Raw genomic sequence first — 16,113 nt, 5'->3', positions numbered from 1 at the left:
GCCCTCTAGCAACTTTAGTGTGAAATTATAGCTAATTTTCCTATAAACGTCAGGTGGTCATAATAATCTGGTCACTCAGTCTATATATTGCCAAAGGAAAAGAGAATAGGGAAGCAGGCAAAGGAGGAAACAGAGGTTGACTGTGTTAGAGGAAAAGAAATAGCAGCAGCACCCTCACTGGGAGAATGTCAAACCTCAGGGAGGCCCTGGAAGGTAGCACCTAACCTGCTTTCCTCCTGCCCCTCCTCAGACCCCACTTCTAACAATCCTGAAGAAGTGAGCAGAGTCCCAGGAGAAGACTAATCCAACCTCAGCCTTGTGGAAGGATTCCCTGGGGACTTTAACAGCATGCTCTGGGGAGGAACAGGATTTTAGCCAGGAGCCATCAGTCAAATCTCACCTGGATTTTCCAATTCTAACTGCCCTGTGCTTTGTCCCTTTCATGGACTGTGAACAGCATGTCCGAACATATTGTTCCCAAGCCATCACTGGCTGGCAAAGTCACCAAAGGAACACAAAGCAAACTTTTTCTTAGGCCAAAATCATGTAGTTTGTTAGGTGCTTTAAAATCCTACCTTTTTGAAACCTTCTTTAAGCCAAATAAATACAAAAAGGCCAAAAGTTATAGCCAGTGATCGGTTTTTTAACACTGAAACAAGCTCCCTGAGTGTTAATAGGATTCTAGGAAAATGTCCAGCTAATTTAGCAAGTCTCCCTGCAGCAGGACATTTCTGTTAGAAAATGGATTATAAAGTTTTGCAGCTGGTTCTATTTTCTTTTCCCTAAGAGGCTGTAGGAAGTCACTCCCCACCATGATTATTTTTCTGAGTTTCCAATCGCTGTCATTGTAATATTGTTGTCTTTTAAGAACGGCCAAGAGATAGTATCAGAACTAGACAATGGATAATTTTTATTCCTTTCTCCCCCCCACCCCACTTCCTTTTTCCCTTTTGTGTTGATAAATGATGATTTTCTATAGACAGGGATGATCTCCAAGGAAGCGCTAAGCAGCAGCATTAGCACTGGGGACTTACTCTGGGACCCACTATCAGCCACAGTCACCCCAAACTATATCCCTTGAGGCCTTTCCTCTCTGCACTACCAAAACTCCTTCTCTACAGCCTTCAGTCAATTTTGAGCATGACTTTCTAGATGTCTTTCCAATCAGTATCATCAAATACATCACCAATATGGTGTCCTCACCCATTACTAGTAAGTAGCCTCCAAGATAGAGCTCAAATATTACATCACCTGTACAGTTCCTTCTGACCCCCCAGCTTGGGTTATAACCTCTTCCATGTACCTACAGTTCTCTTCCTACTCCCCACCAATCACCTACACTTAAGTTTCTTCTATACAGGTATTACCACTTATTAAGGAGTATAATCTTAGAAAAGGCACCTCACTATGCCTCAGTTCCTCATCTGCAAAATGCAATAATAGTAGTACCTGCTTTATAGAGTTGTTGATGCTGATTAAATGAGATAATAAAGCAGCTAGAATAGTGCTCAGAATATAGTGAACACTCTAAATGTTAGTTGTTCTCATTTTTATATGACAAGGTCTCCATTTATCTGCAGTTTCACTCTCTGAAGTTTCAGGTACCTGTGGTCAACTGCACTCCAAAAATATTAAATGGAAAATTCCAGAAATAAACAATTCATAAGTTTTATATTGTGCACCATTATGAGTAACAGGATGAAATCTCACTCTATCCTGCTCTGTCCCATGATGTATATACTACCACACCCATACACCACCCCCACCACCACCATCATTGTTAGTCAATGATGACTAGTTAATAATGCGGATTTTGTAATCAAAGAAAACACGATAATTTCAAGAGAAACATCAAAAGTCCTTTATTCAAGGTAATGTCCATCGCTAGCCACGCATTTCCTCCATCTTTCAGGTAATTTGTGGATACCGTCCCAATAAAACTTTCCTTGTTCTGGGGCAAACCATTCAGAGACCCAATTTTCCACTTATTCGTACGTTTTGAAGTGCTGCTCAGAAAGTGTGTGTGACATCGAATAGGAACAAGTGGTAATCTGAAGGAGTAAGGTCTGATGAATACAGTGAGTGGGTTAATACTTCCCAGGCAAGATCTTTTAATGTGTCTTTAAGTGGTTTTGAAGTGTGTGATGGTGCATCATCATGGAGCAAAATTACTTTGCCGTGTCTTCTGGCCCATTCTGGTCATTTTACGATCAAAGCATCATTCAAATTGATTATTTGTTGTTGGTAGTGATCAGTATTAATGGTTTCACCTGGTTTTAGAAGCTCAAAATACACCAAACCTTTCTGATCCCACCAAATGCAGAGCATTGTCTTCTTTCCGAAGTGATTTGGCCTTGCAGTTGATGTTGATGGTTGATCTGGATCAACCCATGATTTTGTGCATTTGGGATTCTCAAAATAAATCCACTTTTCATCGCCAGTCACAATTCGATGCAAAAAAGAATTTCTTTCGTGCCATTGAAGCAACATTTTACTGATGACTTTCTGGTTTTCCATTTGTCTTTGGTTCGGTTGATGTGGCACCCATTTTCCTTCCTTTAAAATCTTTCCCATTGCTTGTAAACGATCGGAAATTGTTTGCTGAGCAACATTTAATCTTTCTGCAAGTTGTTTTTGAGTTTGACACACATCTTCATCCAAAAATGCTTGTAATTGTTGGTCTTCAAACTTTTCCGGTTGACCTGGACGTTCTTTGTCTTTCACATCGAAATCATCACTTTTTAAGCGTTTAAACCAGCGCTCACAAGTATCTTGAGATGGAGCAGGTTCACCATAAACTTCCTGAAGTATACGATAACTTTCAGCAGCACTTTTCTTCAAAATAAAGTAATGAATTAAAACTTTCCGCAAATGCTCTTTTTTTAGCATGAAATTCGACATTTTTAAGCATAAAAATATCTATGATGTTAACACCTTCAGAAACTTTGACATATGAAGTTTTGAAGCTTGCTGTCAATACAACAAAATAGCATACATATCAAATCGCATATATATCAACATATGTGTAATTCCATCTATTGAAAAAAATCCGCAATATTAACCGGCACACCTGGTAGTAGCTGTTTCGGTTATTAGATCAACTGTCATATTGCAGCACTCATGTTCAAGTAATACTTATTTTATGGTAATAATTGTTCTACTTCATTATGTCTGGTTGTTAATCTTTTATCGTTCCTAATTTATGAATTAAGCTTTATCATAGGTATGTATGTATAGAAAAAAAATGGTGCATCTAGGGTTCTGCACTACTTGCCATTTCAGGCACCCACTGTGGGTATTAAAATGTATCTCCTACAGAAAAGGGGGGACTACTATGTTTGCAGGGAGCTTAGAGTCTGGTAAGGGAAATACAGTATTGCAAATGCATTATACCCAAGTATTTACCAACAATTCAGTAGCACTTTCACCTCTTCCATATAACATCTACAGAAGCCTGTTGGCAAGACAATAACCCTGAAGCTAAATCACAATGCCAAGTTTGCAGGCGAGGGACAGAGAGGTTATTTGACATATCAGAGATCTGATCTTTCTGCTTAAATTATGGCTGAATAAGGGGTGTATCTGGATATCTGTTGAGGGGGAGGGGGACTAATGAATGAGGAAATAAATGTATAGAGAGGTTAACTAACTGGACCAAGATTGCACAGTCAATGAGTGACAAGGTCAAGGCTCTAAACCATGTTGCTCACACTACTCACTTAAGCATCTGATTTCCTTCTCACTGCCTTGTAAGTGCTCAATGTTTGCAGAAAGAGTAGACAAGTGAGCTATCCTTGCAGATGGACCCGGGAGTGAGAGGTGGTGGGCTGCAGTGGACAATCTAGAAGTTAGCAGCTGGGCTTCCAGCTATAGCTGTCCCACTCACTCACTGGTGATTCAAGAAAGTCACCTCCCCTCTCTGGGCCCCTGTGTCTCCAGCTGCAGAAAGAGAGGAAAGTTTGCAAATATTGTTAGTTATCTGAGTCCTTTCTTCAAACCAAGTCTATAGGGAAGGCCAGTAAGTAGGGGCTTATGTACCAGAGAGGACAAGAAAGGCCAGAGCCCTGACTCCTCAGGAGCCCCTCGTTCCCCTCCCTCCTCAGTAGCACCCAAGGTGCTGCTCAGAGCCCAGAGCCCTCCTTAGGGAAGCAGGAAGCATGGTTTTAAAACCCCAGAACTAGAGGAACTTAAGATGCTTCTTGGCTTTGCCATTCTATGACTTGCATAAAAGAAATGACCTTGTGCCCTAATGTTATATACCAGTGATTCAACAAAATGGAAATGTGGCTGCAGAGGAACTGACAAAGGATGGCCATCCTGTGAAGTACCAAGAAAGAAGTCTGGCTATAACAGCATGACTTCTCCATCTATCCCAGCCCTCTACATACACAAATACAAACACATTCCCTAAACATATGACAGGGGAAGATTGCTATCAAATGAGTAATAAGAAGAGTCATACATGTTTTAAAGGAGAAATAGAGTATACTATAAACACATGTAATCAAGGCTCTCAAACAATTCTGGGGAACAGTGTATCAGGAAAAAGCTCCATGAGAAAGTGATGTTCACATTGGATCCTGCATGTAGAAGAAATAGGGCCAGGGAAAGAACATTCCAGGTGGATGGGCCATAGTGTATACAAGTTAGGGAGAAAACCCATGGCTCACAGAAAGAACCATAGAACATGGACAGCAACATGAGAAGGAGAAGAAGCAGGCAAAGACCGCATTATGCAGGATCTTATACACCATGCTAAGAATTTGTTATTTTGTTTTAAACTCCTGAAAGTCCAGGGTATTCAATGGGTCATTTTCATGGATACTAAAATTACTCAACATGGTGGCAGCAGTGTAGTGGAAAAGATAATTATGGACCAATGTCATCCATGATTAAGTGAAGTGTCCAAGTGGTCAGCAGATGGCAGCAATAAGGAGTGACTTGGGGTTATATAGACTGATGGCTTAGAGCTCAAAACATGTATTTCTATTAGATATCTTTTTATAAAAGGGGAAAGAATGGTCTAAAGGTAGCAATCTGTTAGCAGGAAGGATGCAGTCTGCCAACCCTGCTGGGTGGTGGTCAGTAAAGTGGTCATTCTATTTCTTGGTCAGGAGGGTGAGGAGGTGAGGGGAACACAAGGTTAGTAGGAGGGCTGGGGCTTTCTGGCAGCCACTGGAATGCTGAAACAGCTATGTGAACAGAATAGAGAGAGAGCCTGGAGGCCTGTTTACCTCACAATCCTATACCCGTTGGCTAAAGATGCTGTTGTAATTTCCTGAGAGATGCTGATCATTTTAACTAAGGTGCTGACAGCAGAGATAAGAAAGGGATAAATATGAAGGATATTGAGTTGTACCCTTGATAATACTTGGTCACATATAATATGGGAGAAGTGAATAAAGGAGGAGTTAAATAGGAGAGGTTTCTGGCATAGCCAACTCGAATGATGTTGATACATTCACTGAACTAGGAAACCAAGTTCAGTTGTGGCACTCTGGGGCGGCCTACACGGCTTGAGGTAAATCAGACATGTGCCTACCATTCTAGCAGAAGGAGAACCCAGGGTCACGACTCCTAGCATCTCCTTTACAGGCCCTGTTTACCCAGGGCTGGGGTCTGTAATGGATGGACCACCTGCATCAGGAGGGTAAGTTGGAAGCCCCTCCGCCAGACACTGAGAGGATGTATCTGCCTCCAATTAATTTGGACTCTTTTTAAAGGGAAAAGCAAAAACTATGCCAAGAGAGTGGTGACTTATAAAGTGGCCTGCTAGAAGGGAGCCAAAACACTGGGCTTGTTTAATTTAGTGTCTGATCAGGACAAGGTTTGGTGCCGATGGGGGGGCCATAGAACTCTCCTGAGGGGTGGATTAGGGGCTGAAAATTGAGATTACTAACTTCCAACAATTACTCAATTTAAAACTCAGCCAAAAAGATGTAATTAGTTTTCATATATTTGTTTGGTAATGTTGCCAGCTGCAAACTCCATGATGTTTTACTTCAAAGCGGAAGAAAGAACAAAGGGGAAGGAATATGGAAAAAGGGAAGGGGACCACCTTATTTTGAAGTTATTATGCTGGTCAGAAGAGTGCTCTCACGCTCTAGCCTCTTTTCTCTAGTATCATTGTCTTCTCTTCATGATGGTCCTGCCCACAAGGTCACGGTTCCCTCTCGCTCCATTCTGAGGTCCTAGCTTTTCCACACAAGTGCATGCAAGGACTGCAGTAGGAGCTACCAAGCTCCAGATCTTAAGTTCTTCCAGATCTCCTTATACCCGTCCCGTCTGCTCCTCTTCCTCCTGTCCCCAGCTTTCTGGCTTTCTCCGATTAGACCATGTCCTCTCTCCTCTTCACTTCGGCTTCATAATTCAGCTTCCTTTATTTTTTTTTTTGTCTGACTCACAGATTTATAATTTGATTTGAATTCTGAAAATATTTCAAGATAAGGCTTTCAGAATCCTCCTTCTGCCACCTGGCCATTCTCTGAATGCTGACCTGGGAGCCAAGAAGCTGCTGAGCTGTGCCAATCTCAAGAGAAGCATTTGGAGTCCCAGTGCGGGTTCCTATGCCCAGGGTCTCTTCCTACTATCTCTATTATATCAAGCATCTAACCAACATTGCCTTTATTAGTTTTTACATCTGTGTTGCCCACTAGATTTAGTGCTTCTCAGGGGTAGGGTGTGTTTTTTATCATCTTACTGTCTCTAGCACCCAATACAGAGCCTGACAGGCAGAAGGTAATCACAGGATATCCACAGTATTGAAGAATGATTTTGTAAAGAATTTAGTAAATGACTATATATATATATGAATAGAACATTTGCCTATCCAGGACTGACTTAGAGTCCATTCTTTGTACTCAACAAAGGCTTGGCTTCAAATCCCAACTTCATGATATAGACAAATTACTTAACCTCCTTGTATCTCAGTTTTTAAAAATGATAATGGGAGAACATAATACTTACATATCTCAAAGCTTATATGCTTCCCTCTAAGTGACGCCTTTACCACAAAACTCATCCCCTTTCCTGATTTAATTTCTCCAATATTGCCTGTCTCTCTCTTCCTACTAGAATGTAAACCCCATGAAAGCATGGATTTCTGCCCGACTTCACTGCTATATCCCTGGAGCCTAGAGAGTGCTGGTTACATGTTTGGCACTCAATAACTATAATAACCATATAATAGGGGTCTTGCAAGGATTGGGTGATATATATATATATATATATATATATATATATATATATATATATATATTACAGCACTGGGCCTGGCACATGCTAAGTATTCAATAACTACCATTATTATAAAATAAAGAGCAGATTAAGAGGAAACATTACAATAGGTTGATATGTACTCAGAAGATACAGTCAGGATGACATGAGCATCTGAACCATAATTTATGTTGAAGGAATGCATGAAATAATCTGGGGCCCATAGGGAAGTGTTTTACCTAAGGGCATAGAGCCAGCCTGTGGCAGAACCTAGATAGTATTATTTTTATATAACTTATTTTCTAGTGCTTCCCTTAAATACACTATCAGACTATTTTCTTTGTTAGACACTTCCTTTTTAAGTATCCCTAAGTATGAGAATGTCTCCCTACACCTAATTTTTTCAAAACACACACACATACGCACACACACACTTTTGTGTTCATTTATCAGTCCAATGACATATAAAATGTAGAAGAAAATAGAGAAAAAATTCTCTGTGGCCTTCAGCTGGTCATAGAGTTCTTAGATAAGACTCCAAACGCATGATCCATAAGTGAAAATCTAATAAACTGGACTTCAAAATTTAAAACTTCTATCTGCGAAAAGCATAGGTAAGAGACTGAGTGGAAAGATAGGGCATAGATTAGGGGGAAATATTTGCGAAGCTTGTATCTGAAAAGGACTTGCATTCAGAATATATAAGGAACTCTCATTATAAGAACACAAATAACCCATTTTTTAACCCATTTTTTTTAATGGGCAAAAGATTTAAACTGACACTTCATTAAAGACTACTAGTATATATGAATGGAAAATAAGCACATGATAAGCTACTCAACATAATTAGTCACGAGGCAATCCAAAGTAAAACCACATGAGATACGACTATACACCTGCTGAAATGGCTATAATAAAAACATATAGATAGTTCAAAGTAAGCGCATGGAGAAACTATGACTCTCTCCTACACTGCTCATAGGGATGTAAAATGGCTCTACTAACTTGGGACAATTTGACAGTAGTTGTTTTGTTAAGTTGAACATGAATTTACTATATGCTCCAATGTTTCCACTCCTAGAAAACAACCCAAAAGAAATGTAATCACATGTACACTCAAATATATGTACATGACTGTTCATAACAGCATCATTCATAATAGCCTAAAAGTGGAAACATTCCCAATGTTCATCAACTGGAGAACAGGTAAAGAAGATGTGGTACATCTTTTCAGTAGAATAGTATTCAGCTGTAAAAATGAATGACCTACTGACACATACTAAACATGGATGGATATCAAAAACATGCTAAGTGAAAGATGCAAAATGTGACTATACAATACATAATTCCATTTAAATGAAATGTTCAGAAATGGCAAATGTATAGCATCAGAGAGCACGTCAATACTTGCCTAGGGAGTGGGAGAGAATATTACAAGGGGAACTTTTTGAGATGATAAAAATGCTCTAAAATGGAATCATGGTGACAGTTGTAAAACTATTCGTTTACTAAAAATCATCGAATTATACCTTACATTGGTGAATTTTATGGTATGTAAATTATACTTCAACAAAGTTGTTAAAACAACCAGAAAAAAAAAGTATTTATCTTAAATATCAGATTGTAGCCTTGATGCATGTACAAAGGGATTTTGTTTGTTGGGGTTAGAAGGGGCCACTGGCGAATTACAAAATAAAGTGCCACTAGTATATAATTAGTAGCAGTAGCAGCCATGCCCTTGAAGATTAATAGTTACAGTGCTAGAAATTCAAAATCTTGCTTATTGCCTGGTCTCCCTAAGATCTGGATGTTGGCATGTTTAGCATTCCCACTTGCAATTATCCTCCCTACAAATTGAAATAGGATTAACTAATTATAGTGGTGCCTTCAGACATAAACCACATCAAACACCCTGCTAACCAAGAATTGTCCTATCTGCAAAAGTATGCCAGAGAGCTTTAAAATCTCTGGTATCTGTTTTGAGACCCAGAACAAGGGGACTAAGCCAACCCACAAAACTTCCATAACCTTATTTTCTTAAGATGCTGCTTTTAATAAGATAATCCTTTTCTCAAATATATATATTGTGGGTCTCAGTAGGTCCAACATAGAAAGCAGCAGTAGGTCTATCAAAACACCAGGACTCAGTGTTAGAGGCCATGGATTTAAATCTTGGTCCTGACATGAACTAGCCTGTAGCTTTAGCCAAGTAATTTAACTCTTTAACCTTAGATTATTTAATCCCCCAAATGGGACAATCCTGCCTACTCCATAAAACTATTGTGAGAAATAATAAAAATAGTATGTACAAAGTGCCTGACCCAGCAGGCACTTTATATATGTGTTGAATCTGAATAAAGGATATAGCCACAATTCCTTGATATGACAAGGCTTTCCAGAGTTTGGCCCCAATATTCCTGTCTGTTCTAATCTTCCAGTAGGAAAATTCCCTATTCCAATCAACTCAGACTTCTAACCAACTATCACCATGCAGTGATTCAGGCTGCTTCCTGTTTTCTGGCAACCTCCTCCCCTACTGTATTCAGTAACCCTAACATCGTTCAAGACTCAGCTTAAAGCCCATCTTTTCCATGATGTTTAGTCTGACCACTGCCTCTTTGTTTAAATATATTTTTACTAGAGGCCCAGTGCACAAATTTGTGCATGTGTGGGGTCCATCGGCCTGACCAGCAATTGGGGCCAATCGGGGCCATCTTACCGAGTCCAAGCCAACCTGGGTGGCCAGCTGGAGAGGGACCATGGGAGGGCTACAGGGTGTGTCCAGCCCTCTCGCCCAGTCCTGATTGGCTGGACCCCAGAAGCAAGCTAAACTACCGGTCGGAGCTTCTGCCCCCCCTGGTGGTCATAGCGACTGGTGGGTCAGACACTTAGTATGTTATGCTTTTATTAGATAGGATTGATTTCAGAGAGGAAAGGGAAAGGGAGAGAGAGATACAAATATCAATGATGAGAGAGAATCATTGATCAGCTGCCTCCAGCATGCCCCACACTGGGGATCAAGCCTGCAACCTAGGCATATGTCCTGACTGGGGATTGAACTGTGACCTAGTTCATAGGTCGATGCTCAACCACTGAGCAACACCACTGGGCTGACCATTAAATCTTTAAAAAACTCATGGGATACTTAATTATATACTTTAAAAATATTTTACCTGTTTGAACATGTCTTATTTCCTTTGGTATAGAATGCAGTTCTAGAAGTACACCAAGATTTGTATACCTCATTATATATCCCCACAGTGACTCTCACAAGGTCTGAAGTAGGACAGGGATCTCAAATTATTTGTTTTATCTAACTAAGGGATTCCTCAAAAGATAACCTGAAAACCCCTATTCAAGTCAATCTTTCTCATTTTATAGATGAAAATCTTGTCCTCAGATAGAAGTAATATTCAAGGTCATATGAGTACTTTGATATTAGAGCTGGAGGCATAATTCAGGTCTCCTGAGGCAGAGACCAAGGCTGTCCTTCAACATCAGTTCTCCACATGTTTAGGACTACAGCTTTTAGCTGGAAACATGGTCACTCAGGATGAAAACTTCATCTTTCATCCTCCCTTTAGCTAAATGTGGGTAAAAATATAAGTGTCACCTAACTGCATCTTCTCTTTCCTCCCCCAACCCCTTCACCCTTGCTGCCTGGAACATGGGTGTGATGATACAATTCCATAGTAAATCATGAGATTGAGGGCCATGACCCAGAGATGGCAGAGCAGAAAGCTGAAAGAACCCGATACCCTAAGGCTTTCAAGGACCAAAACCAGAGCCATAATACTACCTCTGGACTGCCTACATCTAGACTTTTATATGGGAGAAAAATAAACTATCTTATTTATGTTGCTGTCATCTTAGATATATATTTGAATATTATTGGCAGCTTAACTGATTCTATTATCCCTCTTATCAACTCTTTGATGCTCTTAGCTGTTCACATTGCCTCTAGACATATATCATAAGCCATTCTTCTATTCATTCAAGAATTCACTCAATAGCCATTCAAAATTCATGGACATTCTGCCTAGCATAAATCTAAGAGGGGACTATGGTGGACACAAGAATTAAATGTACAGACCCTGCGCTTAAAAGTCATGGACATTGGATGAACTTCTCACTCTCTTAATTCATATCATGGTTCTTATGCCTGGCAAACATTCATCTCAGAATTTCTCTGCCAGTCCCATCTCAAATAATCTCACTGTTTCCAGTAACATTCTGTTGATCAGACCATTTGTGCTTAATATATTCCAGTTGCCTCTTTACATCCATTCTCTGCCCTTCTCCACTCTTTTCTTTGCCCAGGGAGGCTTATCTGTATGGGTTACATCCATGGGCTCTCTTGCCCTCTGATTTCTGGTTGGGTTGGCCAATAAGAACCGCTGGAAAGAGATCACAGGGAAGTAAGAGAATGAGCTCTATGTATTTATTTTTCTCAGCTCCCTCCCTGTGGGGTCATTTTAGGCCAACTTTGTTCCTCAACTGAAGGTCACTGTTCCACTCAAGGTGGCCCACAACATGACTCTTTACTATTGGGTTCTGGTAACCATTCCTTCCCTTCACACCACTGAAGCTATTACTAGCTCCAGGGAATGGCACTATATCCTGTGGTTTCCCCACACACTGCCCACACCTTGTAAATAGCCCATTTATTAAGCCCAACACAAATGATCCTAATGTGAGGCTGCCATCTGTTTCCTGCTAGCAGGCTGGCTGATACAACATGCGTCCCAATTTTCAGTTCAAAATATGTAGGCACTAGACATACAGCACCCATCAGCATCATCGTTAAGAAGGGTGTTAGAGTAAAGGGTTAGAGTAAAGGGAAGATACTTAGCAAAATTTAGTGCATAGAGAATCTCAGACTATAAGAATAGCATCACGACCACTAACTTTTGATACAAGATTTGGTTCTCATGTACCTGAGCTATGCACAGTCCTCTTTATGTATCTATTTTCTTTTTCTTTTTTTTTGGGGGGGGGCGGTATCCTGGACCAGACACTATGTTTTTCAAGCAGTCTAGTCTTGACATATTTTATTTAGAAGTGGAACCCATTTCTAGATGGAACCCACAGTCACTGGGCAAAGTACATTTTTCCACCAACATGTATCAGAAACTCAAGTATAGTATTTTCTGCCAGTTCCACCAGTATCTTCATTTAGGATCATTAAAGTGCTCAATATACCTATTTCAGAAGCACAATCCACATTTGTTGAAGAGTGAAATGTCAAACCAAATTATCATTTCTTATTCTTTACTAGTAATCAAAGTATTGCTGATTACAGAGACCAAAACCTATGCATCCAATGTGAAGAACAATTTCAGACCCTGGGTTGTGCAGGGAGGGAAAGAGGAAAGGAGAAGAGAAAGGTGTGGTAGACAGAACAATGCACCCCTCTCCTAAAATGTCCAAATCTTAATCCCTAGAACCTCTGAATATGTTATCTTACATGAAAAAAGGGACTTCATAGACATGATTAAGGTAAAGATCCTGAGGTGGACATACTCTTCCAGATTGTGTGGGTGAGCCTAATATAAATCACAAGGGTCCTTAGAAGTGAAAGAGGGAGGCAGGAAATTTGGTGTCAGAGGGATGCAGCATGAGAAAGACTCAAGCCACCATTGCTGGCCTAGAAGATGGAGGGGAACCACAAGCCAAGGAATGCAAGCAGACTCTAGAACAGGGGTGGGGAACCTGTGTTCTGCCATGGGCCATTTGGATATTCGTCACATCCTTTGCTAAATATAATGAACTTAATATAAATTTATATTGCTATAAAAAAAAAGCTCCTACATTCATGAATTTTGAGTCCCTCCTGTGATTGCCTTGGCAGGGCCAGACCAAATGATTTTGTGGGCCTTATACAGCCTGAGCTGTACATTCCCCACCCCTTTTCTTGAAACTAGAAAAGACAGGAAAATGAATTCTGTAGAAGAGCCTGTAGAAGGAATGCAGACCTGCTGATATCCTGGTTTTAGGCCAGTGTGACCAAGTTTATCCTAAACTATAAGATAATAAATTGGTGTTGTTTTAAGCTACCAGTTTATGGCAACTTGTTACATCAGCAACAGAAAACTGATACAGAGTGTATGACTGAAATGTCCAGACCTGGAAACTACCAGGGGAAGGAAGAGGGGCTGGGAACTGATGGACAGCGGAGTCAGAACACACTGCGGGTAGTACATCCAAACTGTGTACCACTTGAGAACCTGCACTGTGGGCAAGTTAAATTCACTAAAAAACAAATCTGCTCTTCATCTCAGAGGCTCACACTCATAAAATGCTCCCATGCCCTTTGTGTCACCCAGTTGAAGCATTTTCTTTTTCTCAGAGTTTCTGGAAACTAGCAAAACTTCCATATTTTGTGAGAGATCTTTATCGGCTTCATTCAAAAGGATACACATCTGTCTTATACCTTATTCTGTAGCTTCCTGGTGGCCATATTGTAGCAATGAATTACGCATTAAAAACAACGATTTTTAAAAGTTTCAAAGCACAGAGTCTACAGAGCACCAGTACCCATTATTTGCATTCTATGAAAACCCACTGCATGCTCTCCCCACAGCTGCCTGTCTCTGAATGGGCCTTACCACGCTCTGGCCCAGCTGCTCCCGAAAGAAATAATCCATGTTTCTCTTCTGCAGGCTGTCAAGGTAATGCTGAAAGCGGGTGTATGTATATGGGTAGCAGTAGGCAAATTGGTAAACATCTTCTTCTCGGTCAAAACAAAATGCAAAGGACATCACATAATTCTTCCTATGGTCTGGGCAACGGTAGTAGTAAACATTTTTAGGTGGCAGCCTTTGCCTGAAAGATACAAAGAAAGACGTTTGGGTATTTCAGACAATCATTCTAGCTTCAAATGGGAATAAGCAGAAATAAATGCACAAGAAAAACTGTAACATCAAGACTCCAGGTCGTGGCCAGAGGCAACAGCTCACACCACCTGTGGTCGCCAAGAGACTGGAATCTGGCAGCACTCTTCAAATTCCAGCCCTACCCTTTGTCAGCTGCTTGGACAATGCAATGTTACAGAAAGCTGAGCAAGTTGTATTCATTGTTTATTCTTATTGTGAGCACCTTTTATATGCCCAGGCATCACGCTAGACTCTTGATGTGTGAGGGTAAATAAGATAGGCAAGGTGTTGTCCTCATGGAGTATATCCTATAGTGGGAAGCACTCAATAAAATATTAAAACTAAGTATACAAAATAGTCATAGACTCTAAAAATGCTTTGACGGGAAATAAAGAGTGTGATAGTATAATGACATAAATACGGGATGCCTGCTTTTTCTAGGAGAGTCAGGTCTTTGTATTACAAGACTATTTCAGACCTCTCAAAAGAATGTGCATTGTGAATATTCAAGGGAGGAGGAATTATTCAACACTTCTTTAGATGATTACTATTATTTTTCTACAGAACATTTCACGAGACTAGTTTTCCACAGAGCACTTTGGGAAATTCTGCTTTAAAATATGCTGTGCAGGCAATTTTGCTAAGCCCTCATGCTCATTCTCCAAAAAGGAATACTAAAACCATACACGAGAAAAGGCAAAATGTTCCAGTCATAATTCCTATAACTTCTTTATATTCTCACGCCTCACAGGTTCACTACACCCCGCCACACTGTATGACATTGAAAGCATTCACACGTACAAAGAAGGCCTCTCATTTCTGTCTCTTCAAATCCTGTTAATCGTACAAAACCCCTCACAAACTGTGCCTTTTCCAGGATCATCCATTGACAATTTGAGGCCAGTTCAGCTCCCACATTTTGTAGTAACTTGCTCTTTTATTGACTGCTTCCTAAGTCTTATCCATTAGGATCAGTTTGGAAGATCCTTGAGGACAAACACGTTTTTTGTTTGTTTGTTTTTTTGGGGGGCAAGGGGTTCTGGCACAGTGGATGGGAGTTCTGAGGTTCACCTGGAATGGCTTAGCATTCAACTGAGAAGCCAAGAGGCACAGAAATATATGGAGGAAAGTGTGAGGAGGAGGGCACCAGGCATGAGGTTGAGACAGAGAAGCATCAATCCGATGCTCAAACCTCAGAGGGAAGGTAGGGGAGGGTGAGGGTAATGGGGAGAGATCAACCAAAGGACTTGTATGCATGCATATAAGCATAAGCGATGGATGCAGACAACAGGGGGTGAGGGTGAGGGCAAGACTGGGGGGGTGAGGGGACAATAGGGGGATAAAGACACATTTGTAATACCTTAATCAATAAAAAATTTTTTTTTAAAGTGAGATGATTAACCATAGAGCTGCCTCAAAGGAGAAATTGGAAAGTTTGGTCAGAGAAGTAAGCTGGAGAGAGAACAGACAGAGAGGATAGATGATGGTCTACATTTGTAATGTGATTGAACGTGCAGGAATAGGAGGTTGCTGGAATAAGCTAGTCTCAGGGTTTCAGAGTTGTATGCAGGGAGAATGCTAGTGAAAGTGGCTTTGAGGTCTCCAGCCAAAGTTCTGTGATAGTCACTTCAGGCCCTGACTCAGAGGTGTGAGTCTAAGCCTCCCAGAGCACAAGGTGAGCATGCCTTCATACCCAAGTGATTCCTACAGTCATAGGTCCCTCAGGTTATGATGCTGATCTTTTCAACTCTTCATTTACTAGTATATCTGATAAGGGCCCATGCTTTAAATCTAATCACCTCAGTTTTCTCCTATTCTAGCCAAGTTTAGTAACTTGACTCTGAGAGCCTGCCATATCCACCAAATTTGATTATGTGCTATCAGGAGAATTCATCTAATGCCTACAGCTGTCACAGCTTCCCTCCTGAGTGGGTCGGATGCCTAACCCGATTTGCAGACAGAGTGAAGGTAATGGGCCCTGGGGTAATCATTCAAGGAAGCTGAGATGTTGCTCAGGGCTTAG

The 16,113-nt window shown here is 40.7% G+C and overlaps 1 protein-coding gene across 1 annotated transcript in view; it reads right to left on the bottom strand.

Annotated features, from left to right (window-relative positions):
- The window catches only part of AGBL4 (AGBL carboxypeptidase 4), a 999,231-nt gene that overhangs the window by 421,001 nt on the left and 562,117 nt on the right, over positions 1-16,113 (bottom strand). Inside the window, exon 5 of the mRNA XM_081087168.1 lies at positions 13,824-14,040. Within this exon, the coding sequence (XP_080943294.1) occupies positions 13,824-14,040 (217 nt within the window). The remainder of the gene's footprint in view (positions 1-13,823; positions 14,041-16,113) is intronic.

The sequence above is a fragment of the Myotis nattereri genome (genome assembly GCF_964212035.1).
Source record: "Myotis nattereri genome assembly, chromosome: 3".
Taxonomy (NCBI): Eukaryota; Metazoa; Chordata; class Mammalia; order Chiroptera; family Vespertilionidae; genus Myotis; species Myotis nattereri.
This window is presented reverse-complemented; position numbering and strand designations above follow the sequence as displayed.